The 15,880-nt window shown below is 45.1% G+C and overlaps 1 protein-coding gene across 3 annotated transcripts in view; it reads right to left on the bottom strand.

The window, feature by feature from the left end:
- DOCK2 (dedicator of cytokinesis 2) overlaps window positions 1-15,880 on the bottom strand; it is a 325,179-nt gene that overhangs the window by 161,379 nt on the left and 147,920 nt on the right. For all 3 annotated transcript variants that reach the window (XM_040344676.1, XM_040344678.1, XM_040344677.1), the window contains exons 23-24: window positions 9,226-9,334; window positions 2,808-2,878 (exon numbers count right to left, since the gene is read on the bottom strand). In XM_040344676.1, the coding sequence (XP_040200610.1) occupies window positions 2,808-2,878; window positions 9,226-9,334 (180 nt within the window). The remainder of the gene's footprint in view (window positions 1-2,807; window positions 2,879-9,225; window positions 9,335-15,880) is intronic.

Below are 15,880 nucleotides of genomic sequence, written 5' to 3'. Positions count from 1 at the left end.
GGGGCCGGTATCTGGGGGCCCCCTTATTAAAGGGGGCTCCCAGATTCCGATAAGCCTCCCGCCCGCATACCCCGACAACCAACGGCCAGGGTTGTCGGGAAGGGGCCCTGTCCTCATCAACATGGGGACAGGGTGCTCTGAGGTGGGGGGGGCCGCAGTGCGCCCCCCTGCCCCAGAGCACCCAACCCCCCCATGTTGAGGGCATGCAGCCTGGTACGGCTCAGGAGGGGGGGGGGGCGCTCGCTCGTCCCCACTCCCTTCCTGGCTGGCCGGGTAGCGTGCTTTGGATACGGGTCTGGTATGGATTGTAGGGGGACCCCCTACGCCGTTTTTTCCGGCGTAGGGGGGGCTCTCCTTACAACCCATAACAGACCTAAGGGCCCGGTATGCTCCTGAGGGGGGACCCATGCCGGATTTTTATTTAAAATCCGGCGGGGACTTCCCCTTCAGGATTCATAACAAACGCCGCACACGTGTAGAATTGGCGGGAATCCAAGTCGGATCTCCCGTCGCTTCTATGACGGCTCTGTATCCATCGCGGCAAGCCAGCTCGGCGCTGGCTCCCGCGATGGGGCTCGTAGGTGCTCAATCTCGCTGAGAAAGAGAGCGAGATTGACACAAAATCGGGTTCACCTACTGTATGTGGACTCCGATTGGGCAGGTGATCACAGCACACGCAAATCCACAAGTGGTTACTTATTAAAATTGGGAGACAGTCCTATATCATGGTCCAGCAAGAAACAGATGTCAGTGGCATTGTCCTCTACAGAAGCCGAATACATATCTGCAGCTTATGCCAGTCAAGAAGTTGTGTGGTTACAGCAATTACTCAAGGATCTTGGAGAAGCAACATCAGAACCTACCGTCTTATTTGAGGACAATCAGGGTTGCATTAAGCTTGCAACAAGTGAGAAGATTAATGGAAGAACCAAGCACATCGATGTCAGACATCATTACATTCATGACTTAGTTGATCAGAAAGTGATTGAACTTGTGTATTGTGAGTCGGAAAAAATGATTGCTGATGCTTTGACAAAGCCACTAGCTAGAAACAGATTTGTTGATCTTAGATAGTAGTTGTTGAGTGGGGGTGTTAGCATACAAGGTTTGTATTTAATAAGCAACAACCACTATATGTCATTGCTGTGTGCCTACTACATTGTATGATCACTAGATGGCAGTGTTACGTTTGTGAGTTCATGTTTTGTCTATGCCTCATAAGTAATAAAAGAGTTCCTGCTCCTGACGCAGTTTTTCCAGAGAAACAACAGACTGTCTGCCTGTACTTTGTCTAGCCCCAAAAGATTATATCTAACAAATTGTCAACCTGCCTGAGGGCTTATTAAAGTGGATGTAAACCCACTGTCCTAATTTATAATTTACTAATATACTAGAAGGATATACATGCCTCCTGCATATACCCTTACCTATCAAAACTCACCTATTCAGCTTTGTGGAGCCCCGCAATATTGCCAAATCTGTGGGCGGGTCTGCAGTCTGACGCTCGGTGGGCGGAGTCTTGATGTCAGAGGACTCCTCCGCCCACCACTACACTCCCCTGGCCAGCCGGTATTGCAAGGACGAGCCTCGTGCCAGGGGAGACTAAAGTGGAGTGGCAGAGCGCATTCTGTGAAGAAGCAGAGCGTGCTCATGTTGCTCCTGCGCATGTGCAGACACACAGCCATCTACAGAGGAGGATTCTAAAGAGCTGTGACAAAATCATTGTACCCGAGGCAGAGACAATGACATAATCATTGTACCTGAAGAGAGAAAATGGTGAGGCACTTTTTCACTCCCCTCACAAATCTCTCTAATCTAATGCTATGATCACTAACATCCAGTCAAAAGACAGGAAAGTAACCACATGACTTCAGCATGCCCAATCATGCTGAGGTGTGGAACAGCCAATCCTGGGAGAGCTGGAGAAGAAAGGAGTGAGGATGGGAATTAAAAAATAATGCCTTTCTCAGGCTCGTGCATGAGATATGCAAATCACCTGTAACTCACAGCAGGGGGGAAGAGCTGACAGGGTTTTCTCCATTGGTCAGTTTTATCTCACTGAAAAAAGATAAGAGGATTGCTCAGAGCTGGATTAACTCTCCGTGGCAAGAACACTAACTCCTACAGCGCCACCTGTGGTTAACTCCCAAACTGCAACTGTCATTTTCACAATAAACAATGCAATTTAAATGCGTTTTTTGCTGTGAAAATGACAATGGTCCCAAAAATGCGTCAAAATTGTCCGAAGTGTCCGCCATAATGTCGCAGTCACGAAAACAATCGCTGATCGCCGCCATTAGTAGTAAAAAAATTTTTTTTATAAAAATGCAATAAAACTATCCCCTATTTTGTAAACGCTATAAATTTTGCGCAAAACAATCGATAAAAGCTTATTGCGATTTTTTTTTACCAAAAATAGGTAGAAGAATACGTATCGCCCTAAACTGAGGGAAAAACATTTTTTTATATATGTTTTTGGGGGATATTTATTATAGCAAAAAGTAAAAAATATTGCATTTTTTTCAAAATTGTTGCTCTATTTTTGTTTATAGCGCAAAAAATAAAAACCGCAGAGGTGATCAAATACCACCAAAAGAAAGCTCTATGTGTGGGGAAAAAAGGACGCCAATTTTGTTTGGGAGCTACGTCGCACGACCGCGCAATTGTCTGTTAAAGCGACGCAGTGCCGAATCGCAAAACCTGGCCTGGGCATTTAGCTGCCAAAAGGTCCGGGGCTTAAGTGGTTAAATAAAAAAATCCTGCAAATGTGTTTTAACGGTTAAAATATTTATTTAGTTTACAGTTACCTAAGCATTCTGGCATCAAACACTGTCTCTACATCGTGAAGAACTGCTGGTAGATATTTCAGAGCAGCAACCTGAAAATACAACAAAACAGTCCAACAATATTAACAATTTAATATTCTCTTTCTGAAGTAGCATAATGTAGTACTATTGTTTTTCCATAAAAATTGTGTACTATTTAAATGTGTATTAAACTACAGTATATAATGTATGTAGGACTCAATAGGCTACTCATAAATCAAAGATGTTTAATGGTGCTATCTTGAATGAATTTCTAAAATAAATAGTTGTTTTATTTTCACAATTAGTTTGCAGAAAGAATATTTCAAAATAGGCAATAATAGAAAAACTTGTCCACATCAACGTTTCTTCAATCTGCTGCAATGTAGCAATAGTACCCAAACAAAATATTAGTGTAATGGAAAAGTGTAGTCAGATAAGCAAAAGAATATTATGGCCATTGGATAACTGGAAAGCGATGAATAAATAAAGTGCATTCTGCCAACAACTGTAATCAAGCAGAGTCCTTTTCCACTTGTGCAAATTTGGCAACAACTTTCTAGATAAAGTTTCCTGCATCAAAGTTTACTAGGCATGCTTTACTATCACTAGTGTAAAAAAAAGAAATGTTAGCATTGTGTCAACAGCGTAGTTACTGAATAGAAATGCGTAATAGAAATTATGGCCTTAAGGTGGATGGGAAGAGTTGGATAATTATAATGTGTCCTACTAATAAGGCCGTGTACACACGGTCGGACCAAACCAATGAAAACGGACCTAAGTTCAGTTTCATCGGTCCAAACCGACCGTGTGTACGGCCCATCGGTCTTTTGTCCGATGGGCCGTAGAACTTGCTTTAAAATCGACCCCATGGCCCTCTGACCGATAGGTCCAAACCGATGGTTAGTACACAAAAGCATTGGTTCAAAACCCGCGCATGCTCAGAATCAAGTCGACGCATGCTTGGAAGCATTGAACTTTGTTTTTTTCAGCACGTCGTGTGTTTTACGTCACCGCGTTCTGACCTGATCGGATTTTGAACTGATAGTATGTACACACATCAGACCATCAGGCCACTTCAGCGGTGGACCGATGAAAACGGTCCGTCGGACCGTTCTCATCGGATGAACCGGTCATGTGTACAGGGCCTAACTGTAATCCAGCAGGGGCCATTGACTTTTTTGTTTGAGGCCCAATCAAGACCAAAATGTATGTGAAACTGCACATACAATGCATGATGAGATTGGTGTCATAATTAATGACATGATTTTCATCACTCTCTTTACTTTTGCATTAACCACTTAACTCCCGGACCCTATTGCTGCCCAAAGAACAGAGCACTTTTTGCGATTCGGGACTGTGCCGCTTGGCGTCCTTTTTTTCCCACAAATAGAGCTTTCTTTTGGTGGTGTTTGATCACCTCTGCGGTTTCTATTTTTTGCGCTATAAACAAAAATAGAGTGCCAATTTTGAAAAAAATGAATATTTTTTACTTTTTGCTGTAATAAATATCCCCCAAAAATATATAAAAAAACTTTTTTTTCCTCAGTTTAGGCCGATACGTATTCTTCTACATATTTTTTGTAAAAAAAATCTCAATAAGCGTTTATTGATTGGTTTGCGCAAAAGTTATAGCGTTTACAAAATAGGGGGTATTTTTATGGCATTTTTATTAATATATTTTTTTTACTAGTAATGCCGCCGATCAGCGTTTTTTTTCAGTACTGCGACATTATGGCGGACACTTCGGACACTTTTGACACATTTTTGGGACCATTGGCATTTTTATAGCGATCAGTGCTATAAAAATGCATTGGATTACTATAAAAATGCCACTGGCAATGAAGGGGTTAACACTAGGGGTCAGGGAAGGGGTTAAGTATGTCCCTGGGTGTGTTCCTACTGTGGGGGGGTGGCCTCACTAGGGGAAACACTGATCCTCTGTTAATACATTGTATGAACAGAAGATCAGCATTTCCCCCCCTGACAGGACCGAGAGCTGTGTGAAGACACACACAGCTCCCGGTCCCCGCTCTATAACGAGCAATCGCGGGTGCCCGGCGGCGATCGAGCCCGCCGGGCACACGCACAGGAGTCTGGGGCAAGCGCGCGTGCCTCCGGTGGCGCGCACGCGCCCCTAGTGGCCGCTCAAAGAGCCGCCGTATAGCTACGGGCTCTCGCCCAGGAGAGCCGACCTGCCGCCGTATAATGACGGAGCACGGTCGGCAAGTAGTTAAAGGGTCGTAAAGGTTTATGCTTTTTCATCTTAATGCATCCTATGTATTAAGGTGAAAAAATACCTGGCTGTCACGGGCCCCCCAGCCCCCTATTTTACTTACCTGAGCCAGTTCACCTGCTCTGTGCATCCCCCGGCATCCTCTTCTCCACCGAGTCTCGGCTTTGATTGGATAGATTGATAGCAGTGCAGCCATTGGCTCCCGCTGCTGTCAATCAAATCCAATGATGTAGCCGCCGGGGGGCGGGGCCGATTCATAGGCCTCGTACACACGACCATTTTCCTCGACAAAATCCATCAAGAAACTTGGTGGCAGAGCTTTTTTTCCAAGGAAAATGGTCGTGTGTATGTTTTTCGTGGAACTCGACGAGAAAAAAAGAGAACAAGTTCTCTTTTTCCTCGTCGGGAGTCTCAATTTCCTCATCGTGTTTCTCGTCGGGCTGGTTTACAACGAGAAACATGTTCGTGTGTATGCTTAGAAACCCGCGCATGCTCAGAATAAAGTATGAGACGGGAGCGCACCTTCGGTAAAAGTAGCGTTCGTAATGGAGATAGCACATTTGTCACGCTGTAACAGACGGAAAAGCGCAAATCGTCTCTCACTAAACTTTTACTTAACACGCAGTAACATGAGATTAGCAAAAGCAGCCCCAAGGGTTGTGCCAGTGGAATCGAACTTCCCCTTTATAGTGCCGTTGTACGTGTTGAACGTCACCGCGTTTGAGAACGACGAGATTTTGTCTTGACCGTGTGTACGCAAAGAAAGCTTGTCAAGATTCTCAACAAGCCTAACAAGGAACTTGTCAAGGAAAACGGCGTTTCATTTACGAGTTCCTCGGTCGTGTGTACGAGGCCATACACTCATCGGCTATGGACGCTGACTGTATGACACAGGAGCGTGCCCGCAAGGTAACCCCCTTCAGGAGAGAGCTTCCCAGAAAGGTTAGCTATTGCAGGGGGGAGCCGCGATAGCCGCCATGGGATCCCAGAACAGAAGGATCAGGGCCACTCGGTGCAAAACGAACTGCACAGTTGAGGTAAGTATGACATGTTTGTTATTTTTTTAAAAATGAACATTTACAAACACTTTAAGCTTTAAGTACAATTCCTGTTATATAACTGCACAAGAGACAACAAGGCCTTAAAGTGGTTGTGAAGTCAGAAGGTTTTTTAACTTAATGCATTTTATGCATTAAGATAAAAAGTCTTCTGTGTGCACCAGCCCCTCTCAGCCTCCCTAATACTTACCTGAGCCCCATTTTTATACAGCAATGTCCACAAGTGCCTCTGCCCCCGGGGCTCTCCCTCCTGATTGGCTGAGACACAGCAGCGGTGCCATTGGCTCCCTCTACTGTCAATCAAACTAAGTTAGCCTATTGGAAGAGAGAGGGAGCGGGGCCGAACTGCAGCTCCATGTCTGAATGGATACATGGAGTTGCAGCTCGGCTCATGTGCCCCTATAGCAAGCTGCCTGCTGTGGGGGCACTCAGCAGGAGGGAGGGACCAGGAGTGCTGAAAAGGGACCCGAGAAGAGGAGGTTTCGGGCTGTCCTATGCAAAACCACTGCAGAAAGCAGGTAAGTATAACATGCTTGTATTTTTAATAGAAAAAAAAACAAGATTTTACAATCACTTTAAGGTGGAAATAAAGTCAAATCTTAATTTTAAGTCCACCGCCCAATGATTCTGACCCTGTTCTTCAGATCTGTGGGAGGCAACCATCAGAGTCAGAGCAAACAGGGACACATGGAAGGGAAAACAGTTGCCAGTAGGAAATTAAGTAGGCCCTCGTGGAAGTAAGCATTTCAGAAATATCATTTTATCAAGATTATCAGAGATTTTTTTTCCCTTTGCATAAGAAAAGTTATCGGAAAATAAGGACACCTTTGGTACATCTATCTTTCAGGATTTTTTTATACTTGAGGCACTCAATATGGTGAATGATGTTGTATAATATTGTATGGTTAAAGGTTTAAAGTGATTGTAAGGGCTTTTTTTTTTCCATTAAAACAAAAAGATGTAATACTTAAAAATGGGGTTCACCCAAAAAAAAAAAATTTAACATTACATTCAGCCGAGTTGTTAGAATGACAATCAGCTGTTTTTTTTTTATCTCCTAGCCGTACATACCGTTTTATATATATATATATATGTTCACCGCGGCTTCCGGGTATAATCTGCGGGACTGGGCGTTCCTAATTGATTGACATGCTTCCGACCGGCGCATACAGCGCGTCACGAGTTGCCGAAAGAAGCCGGACTGCGAGTCGGCTCTATACGGCGCCTGCGCACCGACGTTTGGCTTCTTTCGGCAACTCGTGACGCGCTGTATGCGCCGGTTGGAAGCATGTCAATCAATTAGGAACGCCCAGTCCCGCAGATTATACCCGGAAGCCGCGGTGAACATATATAAATAAAACGGTATGTACGGCAACAACTCGGCTGAATGTAATGTTAAACATTTTTTTTGGGGTGAACCCCCGCTTTAACTGCTCTGTGCAATTGCACAGAGTGGTCCCTTACCTGCTCTTTTGGGGTTCCCTGCAGACCCTCTCCGCTCCTTCTTTCCTGTGGGTGCCCCCTCAGCACACGGCTTGTGGGCGCACTCACGATCTTGTGAGAGCAGGAATAGTGGAGGGTGGTGCTGCAGCCTGAACAGCGCTTAATCATGAGAGAAGGTGGGTAAATGTTTAAGAATGGGGTAGAGGGTTAACAAGTGGTAGGGAGTTTTTTTTTACCCTAATGCAGAGAATGCAATAAGGTCAAAAACATTTTGACTTTAGAACCACTTTAATGGGGGAAAATACCCCAACACCTTCCCCAATCCATGATAGCATCCCTATACAATCACTAGAAATGCTAAAGGATATTTGGCATCTTTGCACAGGGATTTTATTGTTGTAGACTAGTATGTTGTATTGTTAGGGCAGACAAATGTTCTTAGAGTAGCTAAGTGCAAAAGTGAAGAGTTATGAAATTGTGAAATTGCAGCCATCGTGAACAGTTTTAAACTGTCCATACTCAGATTTTGACCCTACTTTTAAATTGGCCATACTCAGATTTTGACCTTACTAACACATTTACAATGCATGTCATCTCACAAAAGTCTATGGCCCAGATTCACAAAGCACTTACACCGAAGTATAACACGTTACGCCGACGTAACTGCAAATATGCGCCGGCGTATGTGTGCGGCAGACCCAAGAACCAACATGCGCCTAAAAACAGGCTACACCCCGCCGACGTAGCTTGCACACGCCAGCGTAGGGTGGACGCACATATGGGCTGGGTGCATGGTGCTGCTCCCATTGATTAGCCATTCAAAAATGCAAATGAGGGAAATACGTCGATTCACAAACGTGCGTGTGCCCGGTGCATGCTACGCGAGATGCGCGTAAGTTGTACGTCCGGCGTAAAGTTATTCCCCATAAATGAGGTGCAACCCGGCAACAGACATGCACATGTCTGCACCAGGGAACACAAGCCGGCGTATTGTGCGTTGGACGCGTGTCTGGCTGGGTGTACGTTATGTTCACGGCGTACGCGGTGATCCGGCGTAGCTTAGGCAGTTGTGCCGGCGTGGTTGTGAGCAGGTACAGGGGGGTGCTGTGCATGCGTCCATGTCATGGCGCATGCGCAGTTCGTGATACGTACCTGTCTGGCGCTCGGCTCATCATTTGCATGGGCTCACACCTCATTTGCATGGGGTCACGCCCACTTCCACTACGCCGGCGTGCGCCTTCGAAACCCACGCCATGCTGGCGCAGCATTGGGAGCAATGGCTTGCTGAATGCAATGCTTGCCTCTCCGCGCTACGTTGGCGTGGCGTACGGTGTTTGCTTTACGGTGGCGTAATGTGCCCCTTGCTCTCTGTGAATCTGGGCCTATAAGTCTAAAGCTATACACTCTAAACTGCAACATTCAGCGTCTCTCTCAGCTAGAGAAAATAGCAAAGGTATTATCTAATAAGTTTTTCAACACATGTAATCTGCTATCCAGGTATACATCATATGCCTTTCATATACTACAGTGAATATTGTGACAATGGAACATACACTCAAAGTTTATTTATCACTGACACCTAGACAAGCATTTTTTTTTTCTACATAAAAAGTATTCTACAGTATTTTACAGTATCCTATAGCTGTTATACAGCAATAATATGAGCCAAAAAAAAAAACTTTACCTGCAAAAGGATTGTAGTTTTTTCCTTGCTCTTCATCAGGTTGTTAATGGATTCAAAAAGCTTTCTCATGGACTCCTCAAATTCAGTTTGCTCCTTGCCTTCATACAGTCTGGTGAAAAAAATAAATGTATCTCAGAAATGTCAGTGCAGGCCATCAGTAGCGTAAATGTAGCAAAATGAAACCACAAATTTGCTCATAACTGTGAGAAATACTATAAAAGTACAATAAAAAATATACTTGGCTATGCAACATACCATTTATTCTATGTTGCAGCTTCTAAAACTAAGTATTCATTTGCATTGGTAATCTGAAAACCACATGTCTAAATGCCAGATACTCCATACTTTACAGGAGAGCAAATTGCCCTTCAGGTAAGGATTTGGAAACATTTAGTGGTACGTGTGACTTTTTGTATACAAACATCAATTCCATTTTGATGCTGGTGCGATACCTGGCAGACTCGAACATGAAGCCTTGCATCGTCACATGACCATTATTGGTCACATGACCATTAGCACAGAAAACTTGTGTTTAAGTTGCATACAATATTCTTTCATTCACCAATTGCTTGCTCATGGATATCTTTAAATCCCAAAGATTAACCACTGCTGCAAAAATACTTCATACCATTTTTTAAGACATTCTTCCTCCTATATCATCATCACCTTCAATCAGCCTATTTGATGAAGCTTTGGCTAGAGAGTACAGTAGGGATGAGCCGAACACCCCCCGGGTTCAGTTTGCGGCAGAACATGTGAACGGACTGAAAGTTTGCGCAAACTTTCGAACACTGTTAAGGTCTATGGAACATGAACGTCAAAAATCAAAAATGTGAACTATAAAGGATAATATGCACGTTATTGTCCTAAAAAGTGTTTGGGGACCTGGGTCCTGCCCCAGGGGACATGTATCAATGCAAAAAAAAGTTTTAAAAGTGGCCGTTTTTTCGGGAGCAGTGATTTTAATAATTCTTAAAGTAAAAAAATAAATGTGAAATATTTCTTTAAATATCATACCTGGGGGGTGCCTATAGTATGCCTGAAAATTGGCACGTGCTTCCCGTGTTTAGAATATTCCCTGCACAAAATGACATTTCTAAAGGAATAAAAGTCATTTAAAACTGCTTGCGGCTGTAATGTAATGTCGGGTCCCGGCAACATGGATGAAAATTATTGAGAAAAACGGTAGCCCATTACCAGGCCCTTTACCAGGCCTTTGGGTCTTGTATGGATATTAAGGGAAACCCTGCATCCAAATAAATAAAAAAAAGGCGTGGGGCCCCCAGGCCCTATATAATCTGAACAGCAGTATACAGGCAGTCCAAACAAGACAGGGACTGTAGGTTTGTTCATAAGTTGAATCTGTTTGTAATTTGGAACAGGTACATTTTGTAAGTGTAGCTCTAGCCAAAAAATCTATTTTTAAGCTTTTTGGATAGCATAGGGAAGGGCTATCACCCCTGTAACATTTGTTTTGCTGTCTGGGCCCCTGTTCAGAAGATTTCACCTCACTTTCTGTCCCAATGACAATTGGATTTTGAAAATTTGGGGTTATTAGGGAAACAAGGATTCGTAATAAAGCATCAGTGGAGACACCTTTTTCCCATATTAACTTACAGTAGAGAATTTCCCTTCCTAGGGGTAGATTTCCTCTCACTTCCTGTTGTCTCCCTCCGTTTGTAAGTAGGAGTCATTTGTAAGTCGGATATATGAAATTAGGGGACCACCTGTATATACTATACAGGCTGCCCTATATTGTCTGCAGAAAATTGGGCCTTAGGCAGTGGTGGTGGAGGCGCATTACTGTAAAGCCTCACAGATACTTTAGTTGAGCGCAGTAACGGGCCCTGCTGAGAAATCTTAGATCAAAAATTGAAATTACGCGCCCATGTTAAACAAGGGAAGAAAAATTGGGCCTAAGGTGTGGTGGTGGTGGCACAACACTGTAAAGCCTCACAAATACTCTTGTTGAGCGCAGAAACGGGCCCTGCTGGGAAATATTAGTTCAAAAAATTTAATTACGCGCCCCTGTTAAACAGGGGCCGAAAAATTGGGCCTTAGGCAGTGGTGGTGGTGCCACAACACTGCAACCACTCACATTTACTCTAGTTGTGCGCAGGAACGAGCCCTGCTGCAAAATATTACAGCAAAAATTGTAATTACACACCCCTGTTAAACAGGGGAAGAAAAATTAGGCCTTAGGCACTGGTGGTGGTGTCACAACACTGCAACCCCTCACAGATACTCTAGTTGTGCGCAGGAACAAGCCACTGGTGGTGGTGCCCAGAAACAAAAATGTTCTTAGAAGCTATCAACATGAACATTGAGGAGGAATAGAATAGTCATTCAGCATAAGAGGATAGTCACTCAGCATCAGCATAGGCAGTCTTCAAGGGATCTCACATTCATAGTAAAATTATTTGGTTACATCAGCATCAGGTGCTTGGTAGCTGGTGATCCGAGACTGATTCATTTTTATGAAGGTGAGCCGATCAATGAGTCTGTGGACAGGCGCACTCTCTGATCGGTTACAAATCCTCCAACAGCACTGAATGTGCGTTAAGATAGAACAGGACAGGCCAGTAGCTCAATGGCATACTGACTGTGCAAGCTCTGGCCCATCCTCAAGACCCAGTAACCCAGTGGATTTTCGATTGGAAAGGTCTCCAAGTCTGATATTGCCCAAGGTATTCCTGCACCATGTAAATCAGACGCTGGCGATGGTTGCTGGAACTGATCAGACCTTGGGGCTGCGGACTAAAAAATTGTCTGAACGCATCAGTCAGATGGCCACCTTCTCCACTGCTCCTTTTGTGACTGACCGAAGCCTCTGCAACACGTTGTCCAGGAGGACCAGGAAATTGTAACATCCCAGGCTCTGGAAACGCATTGCACAAACCTTTCCGCAAGGCCTCCGAAGATGTTTCATCCTCTGCTCCCTCTGCAAAGGCTGGATAAGTTCTGCAACCTTACCCTTGTAATGTTGATCAAGAAGGGTTGCCAGCCAGTAGTGATCTCTCTCCTTGATACCATGAATCCGAGGTTCCTTTCACAGGCTTTGCAGGATCAGGGAGGCCATGCGGCGTAGGTTTGCTGAGGCATTCAGTCCAGAGTCCTCTGGATCACTAAGGACGACAAGATCCACAGCCACCTCCTCCCAGCCACGTACAATACCATGGGTTTCTGGGGACTGAAAACGATCCCTTGAAGACTACTGCTGATACTGAGTGCTAGGCTCCACCTCCATGCTGACACAATCCTCATCCTCCTCCTCTTCCTGTGTAATCGGCGGGCCAGCAGGTATACTGTCTGGATAAAGGGGGTCTTGAGAGGTAAGGAAGTCCTCCTCTTCTTCCTTCTGTTCTGCCTCAAGTGCCCTGTCCATTATTCCATGCAGCGCGTGCTCCAACAGGAAGAGGAAGAGGGACAGTATTACTGATGCATGCACTGTCACTGCTTACCATTCTTGTGGCCTCCTCAAATGGTGACAAGACAGTGCATGCATCCTTGATCAGTAGCCACTGGCATGGCGAAAAAAGCCAAGCTACCCTGACCCTTGTGCCATACTCGCACAGGTACTCATTGATGGCCCTCTGCTGCGTGTGCAGCCGCTGCAGCATTGCCAACGTTGAGATCCACCTGGTGGGCATGTCACAGATGAGGCAGTTCTTGGGCAGGTTGCATTCCTTCAAGGTCAGCCAGCCAAGCACTGGCATTATATGATCGGTTGAAATGCCCACAGACTTTCCTGGCCTGCCTCAGGACATCCTGTAAGCCCGGGTACCTGCACAAGAACAGCTGCACCACCAAATTAAGGATGTGAGCCAAACAGGGAACATCGGTCAAGTGTCCACCTCTCAGTCTGCCCCTGCAGAGCTGACAGAATCTCTGCCCCTATGTGGCTCCTGTACCCTAAGTAGACCAACTCAAGCACCTGCATGGCATCTTTTTGCCTGAGTGCTTGCGTAGCCCCTAGAACATCTACGGAGCACCGCTTGTCCCGAGGACAAATCTGCACAGGAAGAGGCCATAGAGGAAGAAGAGGAAGGGGTGGAGAAGAGAGGTGTGGCAGAATTACCACTACCAGCATTTTGGAGGCTTGGTGGCGGAACAAGCTCCAACAATACTGCACCCTGTTCTGCATCCTTCCCAGCTGCCAGCAGAGTTACTCAATGCGCCATGAAAGAAAGGTAGCGTCCCTGTCCATGCCTGCTGGACCATGAGTCAGCGGTAATATGAACATTACCGCTGACCGCCCTGTCCAACGAGGCCAAGACATTGCCTTCCACATGCCGGAAGAGAGCCGAAATGGCCTTCTGAGAAAAAAATGGCGTTTTGGAACCTGCCACTGAGGTACCGCACATTCCACAAATTCTCAAAAGGGGGTAGAGTCTACCAGCTGAAAAGGCAGCAGTTGGAGTGCTAGCAATATAGCCCAACTAACATTCAGCTGCTGAGCATGTGGATGGCTGGGACCGAATTTATTTTGACGGTTTAGCAACTGGGGTAGGGAAATTTGCCTGTTACAATTGGATTTAGGTGTACCGCTAGCAGATGCAAGTGCCTGGGACACCTAATTCTACACCTTCATTCCTCTTAGTGCAGGTCTCTGAGAGGACTGAAGGTATAGTGGGGTTGGAGATCCCAGCTGATGAGGAGCAAGGAGAGGTCAGCCTTGTTCTTTGGTGTGGGTCTTTTAAGTACTGCTGCCAACAGACTGCATAGGAGGTTGACATATGTCTGGTCAAGCATGTGGTGCCCAAGCAGCTGCTGTTTTGGTACGCTTCAAACATATGTTGCAAACAGCAATGGTGCGATCTGCTGCACACGTCTCAAAAAAGGCCCACACCAAAGAATAAAAAAACACTCACTCAGTCAGCAGCGCCCCCTGCACATGCGGAGCTCTGCGGTGTGATGCAGTCGGTTGGCTGCCCTTAAGCTGGCCCCTGGAGGGCATCCTGCCTCGTTAGAGATGTGCCTCCTCCTCCTCTCTTCTATCAGGCACCCACATAGCGTCAGTGACCTCATCATCCCCTCCCTCCTCGCCACTGGAGCAAACCTGGGGGAACATGACTGCCAGTTTCTTGTCCTTCTTGGGCACCCCCTCTCTCTGGGCTCATGTAACTGCCTTCATCCTCAACCTGAGTACCATCATCGGAGCCTTTAAAACACTGCGCATCCTCCTGCAGCATGCACCCGACACTGTGGTCGAACAGTTCAGGGGACTCCTCAGGGCATGATGGTGTGGCTAGGGAAGGAGTGACTGATGACATTGAGCCGATGGGAGAGGCCGCTTTGGCAGCTGCATTGGCAGCCAAAGTACTCTGAGCCTGGGTGACAGAGGATGAGGATGATGAGGACGGCTTTGTCATCCACTCTACCAACTCTTCTGCATGTTGTGGCTCAACACGGCCAGCTGCCGTAAAAATAGCCAATCTCGCCCCACGGCCACATGCTGAGGATGTACCATGTCCATGACCAGCACTGTTGGCTGTAGACACAGAGCTTGCCCTCTTTTAGTGGCCAGTGAGCGTCTGCCTCTCCTTGGTGGCCTTCCAGGCATACTGTACAATTATATTAGCAAAACACTGCCTGAAGTTTACTAGAAACAGTACACCAGGAATGGTCTACAGTCAGATATAGGCTTGGCTAGACTAGAATGCAGTGGATATATATATATATATATATATATATATATATATATATATATATATATATATATATATATATATATATATATGATATATATGTCGGAGACTGTATATACATTTTATGCACTGCAGATCACTGAATCACCTGCCTGCCTGAAAGTGTCTTTGAACACGTACACCAGGAATGGCCTACTGTCAGGTATAGGCTTGACTAGACTAGAATGCAGTGGAGATATATATATATACAAGCCTGTGTGTGTATATATATATATATATATATATATATATATATATATATATATATATATATATATATTTATATATTAAATTCACTGCAGCTAGCTAAATGACCTGCCTGCCTGAAGAATATTAGAAACAGTACACCAGGAACGGTCTGCAGTCAGATCTAGCTAAACTGGATGCAGTGTATATATATATATATATATATATACAAAGCCTGGATTATATATATACTAAATACACTGCAGTTAACTGAATCACCTGCTTGCTCAAACTAAATTAAATGACACTCTCTCTCTCTCAACGCCAGGCCTTATATAGTATGGGGTGTGGACTTTACACCCTGAGCCATAATTTGCCCAAGGTACCCTACCTTTGGCCAATTATGTCTCTCTTTGCTGATGGCGCTGTGATTGGCCAAAGCATGCAGGTCATAGTGCATGCTTTGGCCAATCATCACACAGCAATGCACTGCAATGTCGTAGACTACAGTTATATTGACATTATTTGCTGTTCATCATCTTCTGAGAGCCCTGCATATTTGCATTATAAAGTATGTAACCATTGTATAGCACACAGAAGCATATGCTGCAGCACTCACGTGCTGCAATGGTCCGTTTGGCATTACTGCAGTTGCTTGAAATATATTTAGTGCATTGTGGGGTTGATTTACTAAAACTGGAGAGTACAAAACCTGGTGCAGCTGTGCATAGTAGCCAATCAGCTTCTAGCTTCAGCTTATTTAATCAAGCTTTGACGGAAAA

This window comes from Rana temporaria, chromosome 3 (assembly GCF_905171775.1).
Source record: "Rana temporaria chromosome 3, aRanTem1.1, whole genome shotgun sequence".
In the NCBI taxonomy this organism is placed as follows: Eukaryota; Metazoa; Chordata; class Amphibia; order Anura; family Ranidae; genus Rana; species Rana temporaria.
This window is presented reverse-complemented; position numbering and strand designations above follow the sequence as displayed.